The 14,907-nt window shown below is 45.7% G+C and overlaps 1 protein-coding gene across 2 annotated transcripts in view; it reads right to left on the bottom strand.

Annotated features, from left to right (window-relative positions):
* The window catches only part of LOC126416057 (ATP-binding cassette subfamily G member 4-like), a 320,965-nt gene that overhangs the window by 145,218 nt on the left and 160,840 nt on the right, over positions 1 to 14,907 (bottom strand). Inside the window, exon 2 of one of the 2 annotated variants that reach the window (XM_050083531.1) lies at positions 3,276 to 3,406. In XM_050083531.1, coding sequence (XP_049939488.1) covers positions 3,276 to 3,406 — 131 coding nt within the window. Of the gene's footprint in view, positions 1 to 3,275; positions 3,616 to 14,907 lie in introns of those variants that run through there. The other variant, XM_050083530.1, reaches the window with a different exon arrangement.

The following is a 14,907-nucleotide window of genomic DNA, read 5'->3' as shown; positions in this document are numbered from 1 at the left end:
AAACACGTATTTTCTTGTAGTCCACCCACAGAGGAAGAAACTTAACAAAACCTCGTTCAAACTATTCTTATATAGAAATTCTTCCGGTCCATATGTGGCATACAGCAAACCAGTGCTTAACAGTATTGGTTAAAAACAGTCTTGGTTGCAATTTTATTTTTTTATTTTTCAACGACGCGTTTCGCCTTATTTAGGCATGTTCAGGTTATCTTAATTTGGTATTTCTTAGAAGAATCCAGTAGTCAGTGTAGCCAAAGGGCATCGAGTACATCAGGCCAACATCGCCTTCGTTAAACTCAGTAAAAACTTTTCTAGATGGACGCGAGTGATACCAGGATCTGCATAACGCGTTCACGTTCACAGGAGCGAGTAACAGAATGACTACTGGATTCTTCTAAGAAATACCAAATTAAGATAACCTGAAGATGCCTAAATAAGGCGAAACGCGTCGTTGAAAAATAAAAAAACTAAAATTGCAGCCAAGACTGTTTTTAACCAATATTCTTAAATACTGCTCGCCCGTCTGGGATCCGTACCACATAGGATCGATAGAGGAAGGTAACAGAGAAGATCCAAAGAGCAGCGCGTTGTGTTCCAGTTTCATTTACTGGGAGACGCTCACGAGACTCCAGTGGTAGATGCTGCAAGACAGGCGCACTGCATCACGGTTTGTTTTACTGTTAACAGTGGCGAGAGCGTAGCTTCCTTGAAGAGACAACAAATACATTGTTTCCTCCTACGCGTATTTCACTAAAAGATTAAAAAGATTCGAGGTCACACGGAGGCTTACCAGTGTTCATTCTTCCCTCAAACCATTCGCGACTGGAACAAAAATGGGGGAAGTGGCAGTGTTACACAAAGTACCCCGCGCCGCACATCGTAATGTGGTTTGTGGAGTATAGACGTAATGGTATAGTATTAACCACAAGTAGGCCGCAAAAAAGACTCCATATCACGCTTTAGCCCCACTATCGACGGAAATGTCACAGTGGTGTTCTTTTCCCAACCATCAGGTCCGCCTTATTGAAAAACAACGTTTTAGTTTCTTCTCACCCAAACATGTTTCGCCGCCACAATCACGTCGTCAGTGGTAAGCCTTTTATTCTCAAATTTAGTTAATATTAAGGATACCACTCCTTTCATCTTTCTTCGTTTGCATATCATGCAAAGTCTCTTACCTTTTTGCATTGTTTTGTGGGAAGGTAGACATATTAAAGAGTTAAGTGTGGATTAGCTTTCGGGGCCAAGTGCGGTTCATATCCACCACAGGTTGTCCACATTTTAGTTTTCAGCTGTTTCCTTAGTTTAGCATAAAAGTGCTCCAAATGGCACTACTGTCATCGTTAAAACAATGATATTTCTTTCGTAGTGATACCCACTCCTTTTTAAATCCTGTTACTGTGTCAAGATGTCATTCATTTATGAAATAATCAAATACTCTTGAATTTGATCAATTCCAGTTACTAGGATCCTAATATTTAAATCGCAGACCACATACCTCCCATACATAATTCTGCAAACCTGCAACAGTAAAATGCCTTCCCATGTAGGCTTTCACGGCCGGCGTCTTCATCAGTACACACTTCCCGGCTAAGTTGCCGTCGTCGATCTGCAGAACTTCTTCTCCCTGACGTTTCGTTCTCAACTACGGAGAACGAAACGTCAAGGAGAAGAAGTTCTACAGATCGACCACGGCAACTTAGCCCGGAAGTGTTTACTGATGGAGTAAAATGTCTGTTATAGCTAAGAATCTGGCGACACGCGACAACTCACAGTGGGCAGCACGGCGCAAAAATGGATCCAAAATGTTCACACTAGGTCAAGTACCAAAGTTCGATGTGCAAGCTCTAACTTTGTGACGCTTCATTCTCTGCGGTGTCCATTGTTTGTCCTTCTGGCGCAAGGTTGTCATATTTTATCAGCGTATCGGGGGTCGCAGAGATAGACCTCTTCCGTGACTCAATTAACGTCACCACCCACGTTCCACTCGCCACAGGAAAGTTACTTTGCAGTTCTAACTGTTACCATTTACTTCTTTTTCTTTGTCATTAAATATACAGTACAACATGCAGCAGTCCTTGTATCTGTATTCTTATAACAGCGAAAAGAAAAATTCCGTCCATCCCAAAGGGCTATTTGCCTATGAACTGAATAGCATATAATTAAGAGGTTGTGGTCTGACATAATGTTAACCAACGCAGAAGGTAATTTTGTGGACCATACAAAAGACAAAACTCATTTGGTGTTAACCTCTCACAAAAGTCATATTTAAAGAGTAAAAAATTCAAAAGTTTCAAGCGAGTTCTAATTTCTTCGAAACGCCACTTTTTAACTCTCCTGCGCGCAACAATCAAAATATGAAGGCGCACATCGTGATCTTCAACACAAACCAAAGTCCTTGGCTGATCGTCTCCTTTCGTTCTAGCGCTATAACAAATCATGGCCAGACGATAGGTTATTCTCGTGGTCATTCCACATGTGATCGCTGTATATCTTCGTTTGCACCTTCGACAATAGAACCACGAACTGTCTCTCGTTGCGAGAAGTATGATTCCTTATCGCTTATCTACTCTTAATACCTACTGAACGTGCCTCACCCCCTTAAAAACCAGACATTTCTCACCAACACAGCTATCGTAGGTGAATTTCCTTGAATAAAGTTACTGCACTCATATTCTGGTATACCTTGGGATTTAAAATTTCGTGAAGAGCCTAAACGGGAGGAAACGCAACTCATGTACGAACAATGCCAAACCAGATTACTGGGTTGGGTTTTTAAGTGTTAGCGGCAGCGAGAACATAAATAGAAACCGCTACAGCTAATATGAATTCGAAACAATTTAGGCAGTGAACTTCATGGTATGCATCTATTGTAGTTAACAACTGAATAATATAAAGGAAAACACATTCACCTACAGTTTTCCATGTTTTTCACTAGGAAGCACAATACGTCTCGAATACTGAAGACACATCTTCTGGTGCTTAATACATCCCGTCATTATTTGTACATGTCACACAACAAAATGTTGACATGGAAAGAAAAACCAGTCTTTTTACCATGTAAATTATCTGTATTTCTAGTCTGTACACGCGCGTGACTAAAGGAGGATGTTGTTGTTTATGTTTTACGAGTCTACATCCATCATGGCGCCAACAATAGCCACCATGGATAAAACAACTGAAGAAAGTTGGGTGACTATTTATAACCGTAAGTGTTGGTGGTGAGATACGCAGTTCTACGGATTCAAGACAGACGAACCAAGTAAGATACTCACTCTTTTTACGGCCTTCGCGGACGGTGTAGCTGAGGTCCGTAAAGCCAATGTCGACAGGAGGCCGCTTGGGAAGGTGCGTCAGCGTCTTGGGCTGGCTCGGCACGATGGTCACCTTCACCGACGACTTGCGCCTGTTGTTAAAACCAGCAGAAGACGCGGGCGCGCCATTAGCTTCGAGCAACTCTACGCCGGCGGAAGGCATGGCGGCGGCAGCAGCTGGACGTAGCGCGCGGCGGAGTCCTGCCTTTGCTTTCAGCTAGCTACAGCTACAGCTACGTCGCGGCGCGGCACAATCTGCACTACGTCCTCTCTCCTCAACCGCCGTCCCTCGACTGACGTCGCTGCTGCTGCTGCTGCGCCTGCGCGCCGCGTGCACATTACCTTGGCAACTAAGCGCAGTGCATGGCGCGGCCGCTTGGCCGCGCTGCGTCCGCGACCCCGTTCAGGCTATCAGTAAGTGCTTGTCAGCTGTTATTCCGCTGAGAGAGGGACGCAGTGAAGGAACAACCGACAAGATGAAATAATAGGAGTGACTCAAAAACGTCGACGCCATGGAAACAGGAAAGGTAATTTCTCGGAAATTGTGAGATATGGCACTGGGAATAAAATTATAGTAGGTGTAATGTGAGCAAATTAGCAACACAAATGAAGAGCGTCATTAAATTCTTCACTTTGTGGCCATGGTATTCATAATTGCTATATAACTACTTACAATATTTCAAATCCATCTTTTCGACTACTAAAAAGGCGAGAAAACATTACACAACTAATGTTTATTTATGTAAACAAACATTACTGTTGGAATATTTCGTCATGCTATACGTCAAGAAATGCACAGTAATGTAAAACAGAGTGAAATTAGCCCAAATACGTAACTTCCAGCCGCTGTAATACTTGGAAGATGTAAGAACAAATCATATAAAAATACAATGAGGTGACTGAAGTCATATGATAGCGATATGCACATGTACAAATGGCGGTAGTATCGCATGCACAAGGTATAAAAGGGTAATGCATTACTCAGGTGATTCGTGTGAAAAAGTTTGCGACGTGATAATGGCCACACGACGGGGATTAACAGACTTCGAACGCGAAATGATAGCTGGAGCTGGACGCATGGGACATTCCATTTCGGAAATCGTTAGGGTATTGAATATTCCGAGATCCAAAGCGTCAAGAGTCTGCCCAGTATATCATATTTCAGGCGTTACCTCTGACCACGAATAACGGCCTTCACTTAACGACGGAGAGCAGTGGCGTTTGCGTAGAGTTGTCGGTGCCAACAGAAAAACAACACTACGTGAAATAACCGCAGAAATCAATGTGGGAGCTACGACGAACGTATCCGTTAGGACAGTGTGGTGGAATATGGCGTCAATAGTCTACGGCATCGGACGACCGACGCGAGTGTCTTTGCTTATCAGCACGACATTGCCTGCATCACCTCTCTTGGGCTCGTGACCATATCGATCGTACACCAGACGACCAGCTGGTAAGAGCTAATGATAGGGTTCGAGTGCGACCCATGCACCACGGGGCCATGGACCTAAGCTTTCAACAAGGCACTGTGCAAGCTGGTGGTGGCTCCATAAAGGTGTGGACTGTGTTCACATGGATTGGGGTGGGTCCTCTGGTCCAGCTGAACCGATCATTGACTGTAAATGGATATGTTCGGCTACTTGGAGACCACCTGCAGCCATTCGTGGACGTCACGTCCCCAAACATGTCACTGGGCCATAATTTTCGCCACTGGTTTTAAGAACATTCTGGACAATTCGAGCGAATGATTTGGTCACCCAGATCGCCCGACATGAATCCCACCGAACATTTAAGATGCGTAACCGAGAGGTCAGTTCGTGTACAAAACTCTGCATCGGAACACTTCCGCAATTATGGTCGGCTATAGAGGCAGCATGGCTTAATATTTCTGCAGGAGACTTCCAATGATTAATTGAGACCATTCCACGTCGAGTTGTTGTATTTCACCGCGTCAAAGGAAGTCCGTCACGATATCAGGAGATATCCCATGATTTTCGTCACTTGAGCGTACAACTACTGACGATGCGTCTAACACGTAAACTAAAAGCATACAGTAAAAGAAATGCCTATTTTTTAGTACTTGGAAAGACGGACTGAAATGCCTTAAGTAACAAATGAAGCGGTATTCATAAGAGTTAAAGGACGATCGAGGTTGTTATGATTCAAAAGACGAAAGCTCACTGGATTCGAAGACGTTTGAGGAGAGACTCAAGGTAATGGAAGAAGAAGACGAAGAATATTTTTAGAAGATAACTTTAAGAGAAAGAAGATAGGACTACGTAATAGGGAGAGAAGCAAAAGAAGGTAAAAATGGAGAACAAAATTCACAAACTACGTTCCTGGACTCCACATTATCCGCTACACTTTCTAAACCTACCTTAAAAGTTCAAATACAGTGCATTACATAAAATGTTATGAGCTGAGGCACCATTCTCAAAACGTAAAGGAAAACATTCTTTGTCTTACATCACACACTTCATATACAACCACAAAAATTCAGCCACAGGTGAAACAATACAGAAACTTAAACCATATATTTTGAACTGGTGATCTGACTTGTAAATAACTTAATATTTTCTGAGATGCATGCCTTGCAGCCAACAAATATTTCTTCACTAATATCACCTTCACAAACATCAAACAGCTTCATCACCGATTTATCTGCAGTGTGATAATTATTGAACTATATGAAAATAAAAACTAAATTAGTTACAAACTACGGGGTGCACACACTTTATTCAACTTGCAAACATTACACAGATATTTGGATTTAGGTTATGACATGTTCGATGTGCGTGCCATCCATGGTGATGACGTGGCGCAGACGAATAGCGAAATACTGCATGACCCGCTGAAGTGTCGGAACATCGAGGCTGTCGATGACTACCTGAATAGCCGCTTTCAGCTCAGCAATGGTTTTGGGTTTATTGCTGTACACCCTGTCTTTAATATAGCCCCAGAAAAAGGAGTCACATGTGTTCAGATCCGGAGAATGTGGCAGGCGATTGAAGCCCATGCTGGTGGCCTCTGGGTACCCAAAGTGCTCCTCCAGGACATCAAACACTCTCCTGCTTCGAGCTCCGTCTTGCATGTACTGCATATTGCCGAAATTAGAGTCACTTTATATAATAGGGATGAAATCATCTTCCAAAACTCCACGTATCGTTCGGCAGTCAGGAATATCGCACTGATTATTCCGTGACTGGACATCGCACACCACTCAGTCGCCCGCTAAGGACGAAGAGACTTCTCGATCGCGAAATGCGGATTCTTAGTCCCCCAAATATGCCAACTTTGCTTATAGACAAACCCATCCAAATGAAAGTGGGCTTCGTCGCTAAACCAAACCATACCGCGCATACTAATTCTCGTCATGCCCCACGGCCAATCGTGCAGTTTGAACGTCCTGACGCAAATCGTTCAGAAAATAAATAATTGTCACCTTGTATCAGCACTTGGACATGTTTCAGGAGAAACCCATTACCAACAGTCACACACGAAACTGTGCAGAATTAAAAGCGTTTAAGTACTGACACCCCCTCAATGAACGGAGGAAATGAGAAATATCACTAACTCCTATTACCAATGAAGTGATACTTCCGATTTACACCTCATACTGATGAGAGTGTGAGCGTCACGGGCGGCCAACGCACGCGGTAACCGAATGACTCTTGTCCTTGGATTGAGAAATTAACACTGAAGGGGAACCAATCTCACTGAAGATTAACAGCGGGAGGCTGCAGAAAGCAAGGAGAAACCACATCATTAAAAATCCTTAAGGATAAATCAAGACAGAATGTAAATCAGAATCTATATTCCTTACAATGATAAGTGACTCTGTCCTCAGTAAGGAGACAGCACACAGAGGAATGGTGCCATATGGCACAGGGTGTACCATCCAGGTATAATTAGCTGCTTCATCTGCAGTCGCATTTCCCCAAAATCCCACACACCCTGGCAACCAGTAAAATGACATCACCCTGTCTTGCCACTGTAGCTGGAGAAGGACTTGGACGATGTTTCCTTAGTGTCTGCTGGCTAGAAGCGCTATATAGATTGAAGGGAACATAGACGGCTAAGCAGAGGTGGAATTTCGTAATCTGCCTACATTTAATCTGCTAGTCTTCTCTAACAATCAAATACACCTCTGAATCGTAAACTGTGAACTCATTTGGTAAGTGAATCTTGACACAGTTTGAGGGAATACCACAGAGCAGCTGATGGAGTAGTCCTGGTTAGGTTGATTTACCTACGCTGTCTCATTCAGTGATATGACAGGAACGATACTTTGAAGCAAAAACATTGATAAACATGGGCTCTAAAATGCATACCTTAAGAGCTATGAGCACTTGCTCAATAGAAGAGATATGTTTCACAGTAGCGAAAATGCACAAGTACTCATGGTTCTTAAGGTTTGCACTTTACAGCCCATGTTTACTGGACATTTTCTCTTGTTTTGTTCCGTCGGTAATCCTGGAATTCAATATGGTGTTGGACCATCCTTAGCCTTGATGACAGCTTCCATTCACGCAGGTATACGTTCAGTCAGGTACTGGAAGGTTTCTTGGGAACTGATAGCCCATTCTTCACGGAGTGCTGCACTGAGAAGAGGTATCGATGTCGGTCGGTGACGCCTGGCACCAAGTCGGCGTTCCAAAACAGGATTCAGGTCAGGACTCTGTGAAGGTCAGTCCATTACAGGGATGTTATTGTCATGTAACCACTCCACCACAGGCCGTGCATTATGAACAGGTGCTCGATCGAATTGAAAGATGTAATCGCCATCCCTGAATTGCTCTTCAACAGTGGGAAGCAAGAAGGTGCTTAAAACATCAATGTAGACCTGTGCTGTGATACGGCCACGGAAAACAACAAGGAGTGCAAACCCCTCCACGAAAAACGCAACCACACCGTAACACCACCGCCTCCGAATTTTACTGTTGGCACTACACACGCTGGCATCGGATCGGCACATTGTGTACCGTGATTCGTCACTCCCCACAAAGTTTTTCCACTGTTCAATCGTCCAGTGCTTACGCTCCTTACACCAAGCGAGGCGTCGTCTGGCATTTATCGGCGTGATGTGTGGCTTATGAGTAGCCACTCGACCACGAAATCCAAGTTTTCTCACCTCCCGCCTAACGGTCATAGTACTTGCACTGGATCCTGATGCAGTTTGGAATTCCTGTGTGATGGTCTGGATATATGTCTGCCTGTTACACATTACGACCCTCTTCAACCGTCGGCAGTCTCTGTCAGTCAACAGACGAGGTCGGCCTGTACGCTTTTGTGCTGTACGTGTCCTTTCACGTTTCCACTTCATTATCACATCGGAAACAGTAGACCTAGGGATGTTTAGTAGTGTGAAAATCTCGTGTACGGACGTATGACACAAGTGACACGCAATCACCTGACCACGTTCGAAGTCCGTGAGTTTCGCAGAGCGCCCCATTCTGCTATCCCATGATGTCTAATGACTACTGAGGTCGCTGAGATGGAGTACCTGGCAGTAGGTGGCAGCAGAAAAACGTATGTTTTTGGGGGTGTACGGATACTTTTGTTTACACAGTGTAGCTCTTAAGGTACGCATTTTCGAGCCTACGTTTGTACTAGACTTTTTGCTTCGAATGATCGTTCCTGTCATATCTCTGCATATTTACCATTCCTCATGGGACACCCTGTATAGTCCGTTTATTATGGAATAAGTTGATTCATATAAAGAAACGTAGTATATCAACATATAAAAAGAGAAGCCATCAGTCGCTATGAGGCGATCGTTATTTTCTAGACTGAAACAGAAATTAGACAGTCCAGTCAGACTAATGTGACCAAATATCTGAATACGCACCTTTTACAGCGAGGACCGCTGCGAGACGTATAGGACGAGAATCAGTGAGGTTCCGGAGGGTACCTACAGCGCTGTGCAGCCATGACGACTCCATTGGCGTGGCCAGCTGTGCTACGTTCCTCGGTTGAGGATCCATGGCGCGAACAGCTCGATCGAGGTGGTCCCAGAGATTCTCGGTTGGGTTTTAATCCAGGAAGCTTGGCGACCAGGGGAGCACGGTAAACATCCTGGTGCTCTTCGAGCCACGCACTTACACTGCGAGCTGTGTGTCACGTGGCATTGTCCTACTGGTAGATGCCATCGTGGCAAGAAAAAACAAACTGCATGTAGGGATGGACATGGTCCCTAAGGATAGATGCATACGTGTGGTGGTCCACTGAGCCTTCCAGAGCGACGAGATCAGCCAGGAAATGCCATGAAAACATTCCACAGACCATGACGCTCCCTCTTCCGCCCACCACCCTTCCGATGATTGCTGCAGGGTGTTTGCTTTCACACGTTTCACGTCGATGGCCATCCGTACGACGGATCATAAAACGTGATTTATCTGTAAAAGCAACGTGTCGCCACTCAATTGACGTCCAGTTGCGGTAATGGCGTGCATGCCGCCCATGAACAGCAGTCAGCATGAGTGCACGAGCCACACGCCTGTTTCGGAGGCCCAAACGCAGCGACGCTCACTGAGCGGACGTGGAGGAGACACCGACGGTAGCCCCTTGGTTCATCTGGGCAGTCAGATGCTTAACAGTTGCAGGTTTATTCGCCCGTGCACATCTCTACAGCCGTCGCTCACCCCTGTTATCTATGGCCAGGTGTCATTATGCTATGCACGGTATACATTAATCACGGTGGCACGTGAACAGTTTAAAAACATAGCCGTTTCGGAAATGCTTACACCCTTGGTCTGAAAGCGAATCATCATGCTGCTTTGGACTTTTACACCTTCCAATGCAACCGCTGCCATCTGCAGTCTGTGAGTGGATATTGCAAGTTGACGTCGAATAAAGGCGGTGGTCATATTAATGTGACTGGACCGTGTACATATACATCTACATCTACATGGATACTCTGCAAACCACATTTAAGTGCCTGGCAGAGGGTTCATCGAACCACCTTCACAATTCTCTATTATTCCAATCTCGTATGCCGGCCGGAGTGGCCGAACGGTTAAAGGCGCTACAGTCTGGAACCGCACGACCGCTACGGTCGCAGGTTCGAATCCTGCCTCGGGCATGGATGTGTGTGATGTCCTTAGGTTAGTTAGGTTTAAGTAGTTCTAAGTTCTAGGGGACTTATGACCACAGCAGTTGAGTCCCATAGTGCTCAGAGCCATTCGAACCATTTGAACCAATTTCGTATAGCGCGCGGAAAGAATGAACACCTATATATTTCCGTACGAGCTCTGATTTCCCTTATTTTATCTTGGTGATCGTTCCTCGCTATGTAGGTTGGTGTCAACAAAATATTTTCGCATTCGGAGGAGAAAGCTGGTGATTGGAATTTCGTGAGAATATCCGTCACAGCGAAAAACGCCTTTCTTTTAATAATGTCCAGCCCATATCCTGTATCATTTATGTGACACTCTCTCCCATATTTCGCGATAATACAAAACGTGCTGCATTTCTTTGAACTTTTTCGATGTACTCCGCCAGTCCGATCTGGTAAGGACCCCCACCGCGCAGCAGTTTTCTAAAAGAGGACGGACAAGCGCAGTGTAGACAGTCTCCTTAGGAGGTCTGTTACATTTTCTAAGTGTCTTGCCAATGAAACGTAGTCATGGTTAGCCTTCCCCACAACATTGTCTATGTGTTCCTTCCAATTTAAGTTGTTCGTAATTGTAATACCTAAGTATTTAGTTGAATTTACGTCTTTTAGATTAGACTGGTTTATCGTGTAACCGAAGTTTAACGAGTTTCCTTTTAGCACTCATGTGGGTGACCACACACTTTTTGTTATTTAGGGTTAACTGCCACTTTTCGCACCATTCCGATATTTCTTCTAAATCGTATTGCAGTTTGTTTTGATCTTCTGATGACTTTATTAGTCGATAAACGACAGCGTCATCTGCAAACAACCGAAGACGGCTGCTCAGATTGTCTCCCAAATCGTTTTTATAGATAAGGAACAGCAAAGGGCCTATAACACTACCTTGGGGAACGCCAGAAATCACTTCTGTTTTACTCGGTGACTTTCCGTCGGTTACTACGAACTGTGACCTCTCTGACAGGAAGTCACAGATCCAGTCACATAACTGAGACGATATTCCGTAAGCACGCAATTTCACTACGAGCCGCTTGTGTGGTACAGTGTCAAAAGCCTTCCGGAAATCCAGAAATACGGAATCGATCTGAAATCCCTTGTCAATAGCACTCAGCACTTCATGTGTATAAAGAGCTAGTTGTGCTTCACGAGAACGATGTTTTCTAAACCCATGTTGACTGTTTGTCAATAGACCGTTTTCTTCGAGGCAATTCATTATGTTCGAACACAATATATGTTCTAAAATCCTGCTGCATATCGACGTTAACGATATGGGCCTGTAATTTAGTGGATTACTCCTAGTACCTTTCTTGAATATTGGTGTGACCTGTGCAACTTTCCAGTCTTTGGGTACGGATGTTTCGTCGGAGTCGCTTTCGTCGGAGTCGCGTCACGTTGCATACAGGCTGCAGCAACACCCTCAAACGGAAAGTTTTTGATTGGCCCTGACGGTAGAGTTTTAATGACGCTTAGCCGCCCCCTAGCACGTAACTGGACGGCAGGACAGCGACAAAGCGTGGCGGCGGAGTGGGGATCGTGAAATGACGCAGCGCAAGGCAAATACACTCCTGGAAATGGAAATAAGAACACATTGACACCGGTGTGTCAGACCCACCATACTTGCTCCGGACACTGCGAGAGGGCTGTACAAGCAATGATCACACGCACGGCACAGCGGACACACCAGGAACCGCGGTGTTGGCCGTCGAATGGCGCTAGCTGCGCAGCATTTGTGCACCGCCGCCGTCAGTGTCAGCCAGTTTGCCGTGGCATACGGAGCTCCATCGCAGTCTTTAACACTGGTAGCATGCCGCGACAGCGTGGACGTGAACCGTATGTGCAGTTGACGGACTTTGAGCGAGGGCGTATAGTGGGCATGCGGGAGGCCGGGTGGACGTACCGCCGAATTGCTCAACACGTGGGGCGTGAGGTCTCCACAGTACATCGATGTTGTCGCCAGTGGTCGGCGGAAGGTGCACGTGCCCGTCGATCTGGGACCGGACCGCAGCGACGCACGGATGCACGCCAAGACCGTAGGATCCTACGCAGTGCCGTAGGGGACCGCACCGCCACTTCCCAGCAAATTAGGGACACTGTTGCTCCTGGGGTATCGGCGAGGACCATTCGCAACCGTCTCCATGAAGCTGGGCTACGGTCCCGCACACCGTTAGGCCGTCTTTCGCTCACGCCCCAACATCGTGCAGCCCGCCTCCAGTGGTGTCACGACAGGCGTGAATGGAGGGACGAATGGAGACGTGTCGTCTTCAGCGATGAGAGTCGCTTCTGCCTTGGTGCCAATGATGGTCGTATGCGTGTTTGGCGCCGTGCAGGTGAGCGCCACAATCAGGACTGCATACGACCGAGGCACACAGGGCCAACACCCGGCATCATGGTGTGGGGAGCGATCTCCTACACTGGCCGTACACCACTGGTGATCGTCGAGGGGACACTGAATAGTGCACGGTACATCCAAACCGTCATCGAACCCATCGTTCTACCATTCCTAGACCGGCAAGGGAACTTGCTGTTCCAACAGGACAATGCACGTCCGCATGTATCCCGTGCCACCCAACGTGCTCTAGAAGGTGTAAGTCAACTACCCTGGCCAGCAAGATCTCCGGATCTGTCCCCCATTGAGCATGTTTGGGACTGGATGAAGCGTCGTCTCACGCGGTCTGCACGTCCAGCACGAACGCTGGTCCAACTGAGGCGCCAGGTGGAAATGGCATGGCAAGCCGTTCCACAGGACTACATCCAGCATCTCTACGATCGTCTCCATGGGAGAATAGCAGCCTGCATTGCTGCGAAAGGTGGATATACACTGTACTAGTGCCGACATTGTGCATGCTCTGTTGCCTGTGTCTATGTGCCTGTGGTTCTGTCAGTGTGATCATGTGATGTATCTGACCCCAGGAATGTGTCAATAAAGTTTCCCCTTCCTGGGACAATGAATTCACGGTGTTCTTATTTCAATTTCCAGGAGTGTACATCTCTCACGGCTGACGACAACACAGTGCTTAACATGAAGCAGATGCCTCGACCTGAGAAAAGAGGGAAGATAAGATAAACAGACGTCTGTTCGAGTACAGGAATTCAGCGCCGAATGTCAACTGATCGTTCGGGTCCAGCAAACAAATGAGAACTGGAAGTGTTCTTGGCATTCTGATAAGTTCTTAATGCTTCGACGTACCAGCAACACTAAAGTTCCTAACTTCTCTCTTAAAAACTTCTCATAAATAGAAACATCATTTTAAAAAAAATCCTTCTTCTTCTCGTTTTAGCGATCTGAGAATCACGTTAATTCGCGTCAGCTTGGTATCTTCTGTTCTTTCTCCTTGTCTAGTATTCTAATACTTTGCAACCTTGTTCGCTCTTCCGTCCGTGACTATTTTGTTCTGGGTCTAGATTTTTCGTCAAAACCTGTGAAAGCCAGAATTTTTTATTTGAAAATCGCTCTGTTGTGTTTCTCTGGTTCCTGTATTCCTATTTCTTCCAAATCCCTTTGTATCTATTGGACTCGGCGTACTTTCGTTCTCTAGTTATACAGAAAGTGTATTATTTGCGGGGTTATCTTCCCCGGTCCATTACAAGGATGTGTCTGAAGAATCTCCTCCTTTTCGTGATGTCGTCCGAGTTTCTCTCTATCTTGGTATACAGTTCTTGGATCGCTCGTCTTCTAAACTGACCATTTTCTGTTCTCTGCAGTCCCACTATTCTCCTGAGAATCTTGCGTTCCACAGTTGTAGTCTCTCAAGTACTCCTGTATTTACTAGGTTAAGAGTTTTTGCTGCGTACAAGGCTTCAAGGCGGACCACTGTCTGGTAATCTCTTAATTTTGAATTCTTATTGTACATCTCATAGTCTGTATGCTAAATTCATTTTGTTTATTAGTGTTCCCATTGCTTCCTTTTCTGTCCGCCCAACTTCTATCCATTCGACAGGTATTTAAATCTCTCCACGTTCTGCATTTTACCTCATTCTAGTGTCATCCAACTAGGATCTGAATTGGGTCATGTACTCCGTCTTCTGGATAGAGATCTGTAGGCCTGCTTTAGTCGCTTGCTTCTGTAGTTGCGTGGTTTGTTTAATCGCCTCTTCTAATGATCCCGACAACATCACAATATCGTCTTCGAATGCTAGACAATCTACCCGTGTTCCTTTTACCTTGCATCCCAGTCGTGTTTTATTGATAGAAATTGATCGGATGCAAACTCGTTCAAACAACTCACGACAATGCAGCCGTGTGACATGTTCGGCAACCGTCAATATTTCGGCAGGTGCAAACTCCATCATTTTCAAGGCGAGAACGCGGTGGCCGTGCGGGTCTACGCGCTTCAGTCCGGAACCGTGCGACTGCTACGGTCGCGGGTTCGAATCCTGCCTCGGGCTTGGATGTGTGTGATGTCCTTAGGTTAGTTATGTTTAAGTAGTTTTAAGTTCTAGGGTACTGATGACCTCAGATGTTAAGTCCCATAGTGCTCAGAG

This window comes from Schistocerca serialis, chromosome 8 (genome assembly GCF_023864345.2).
Source record: "Schistocerca serialis cubense isolate TAMUIC-IGC-003099 chromosome 8, iqSchSeri2.2, whole genome shotgun sequence".
Taxonomy (NCBI): domain Eukaryota; kingdom Metazoa; phylum Arthropoda; class Insecta; order Orthoptera; family Acrididae; genus Schistocerca; species Schistocerca serialis.
Note: the sequence above shows the minus strand (reverse complement) of the source record. Positions and strands in the feature narration are given on the sequence as shown.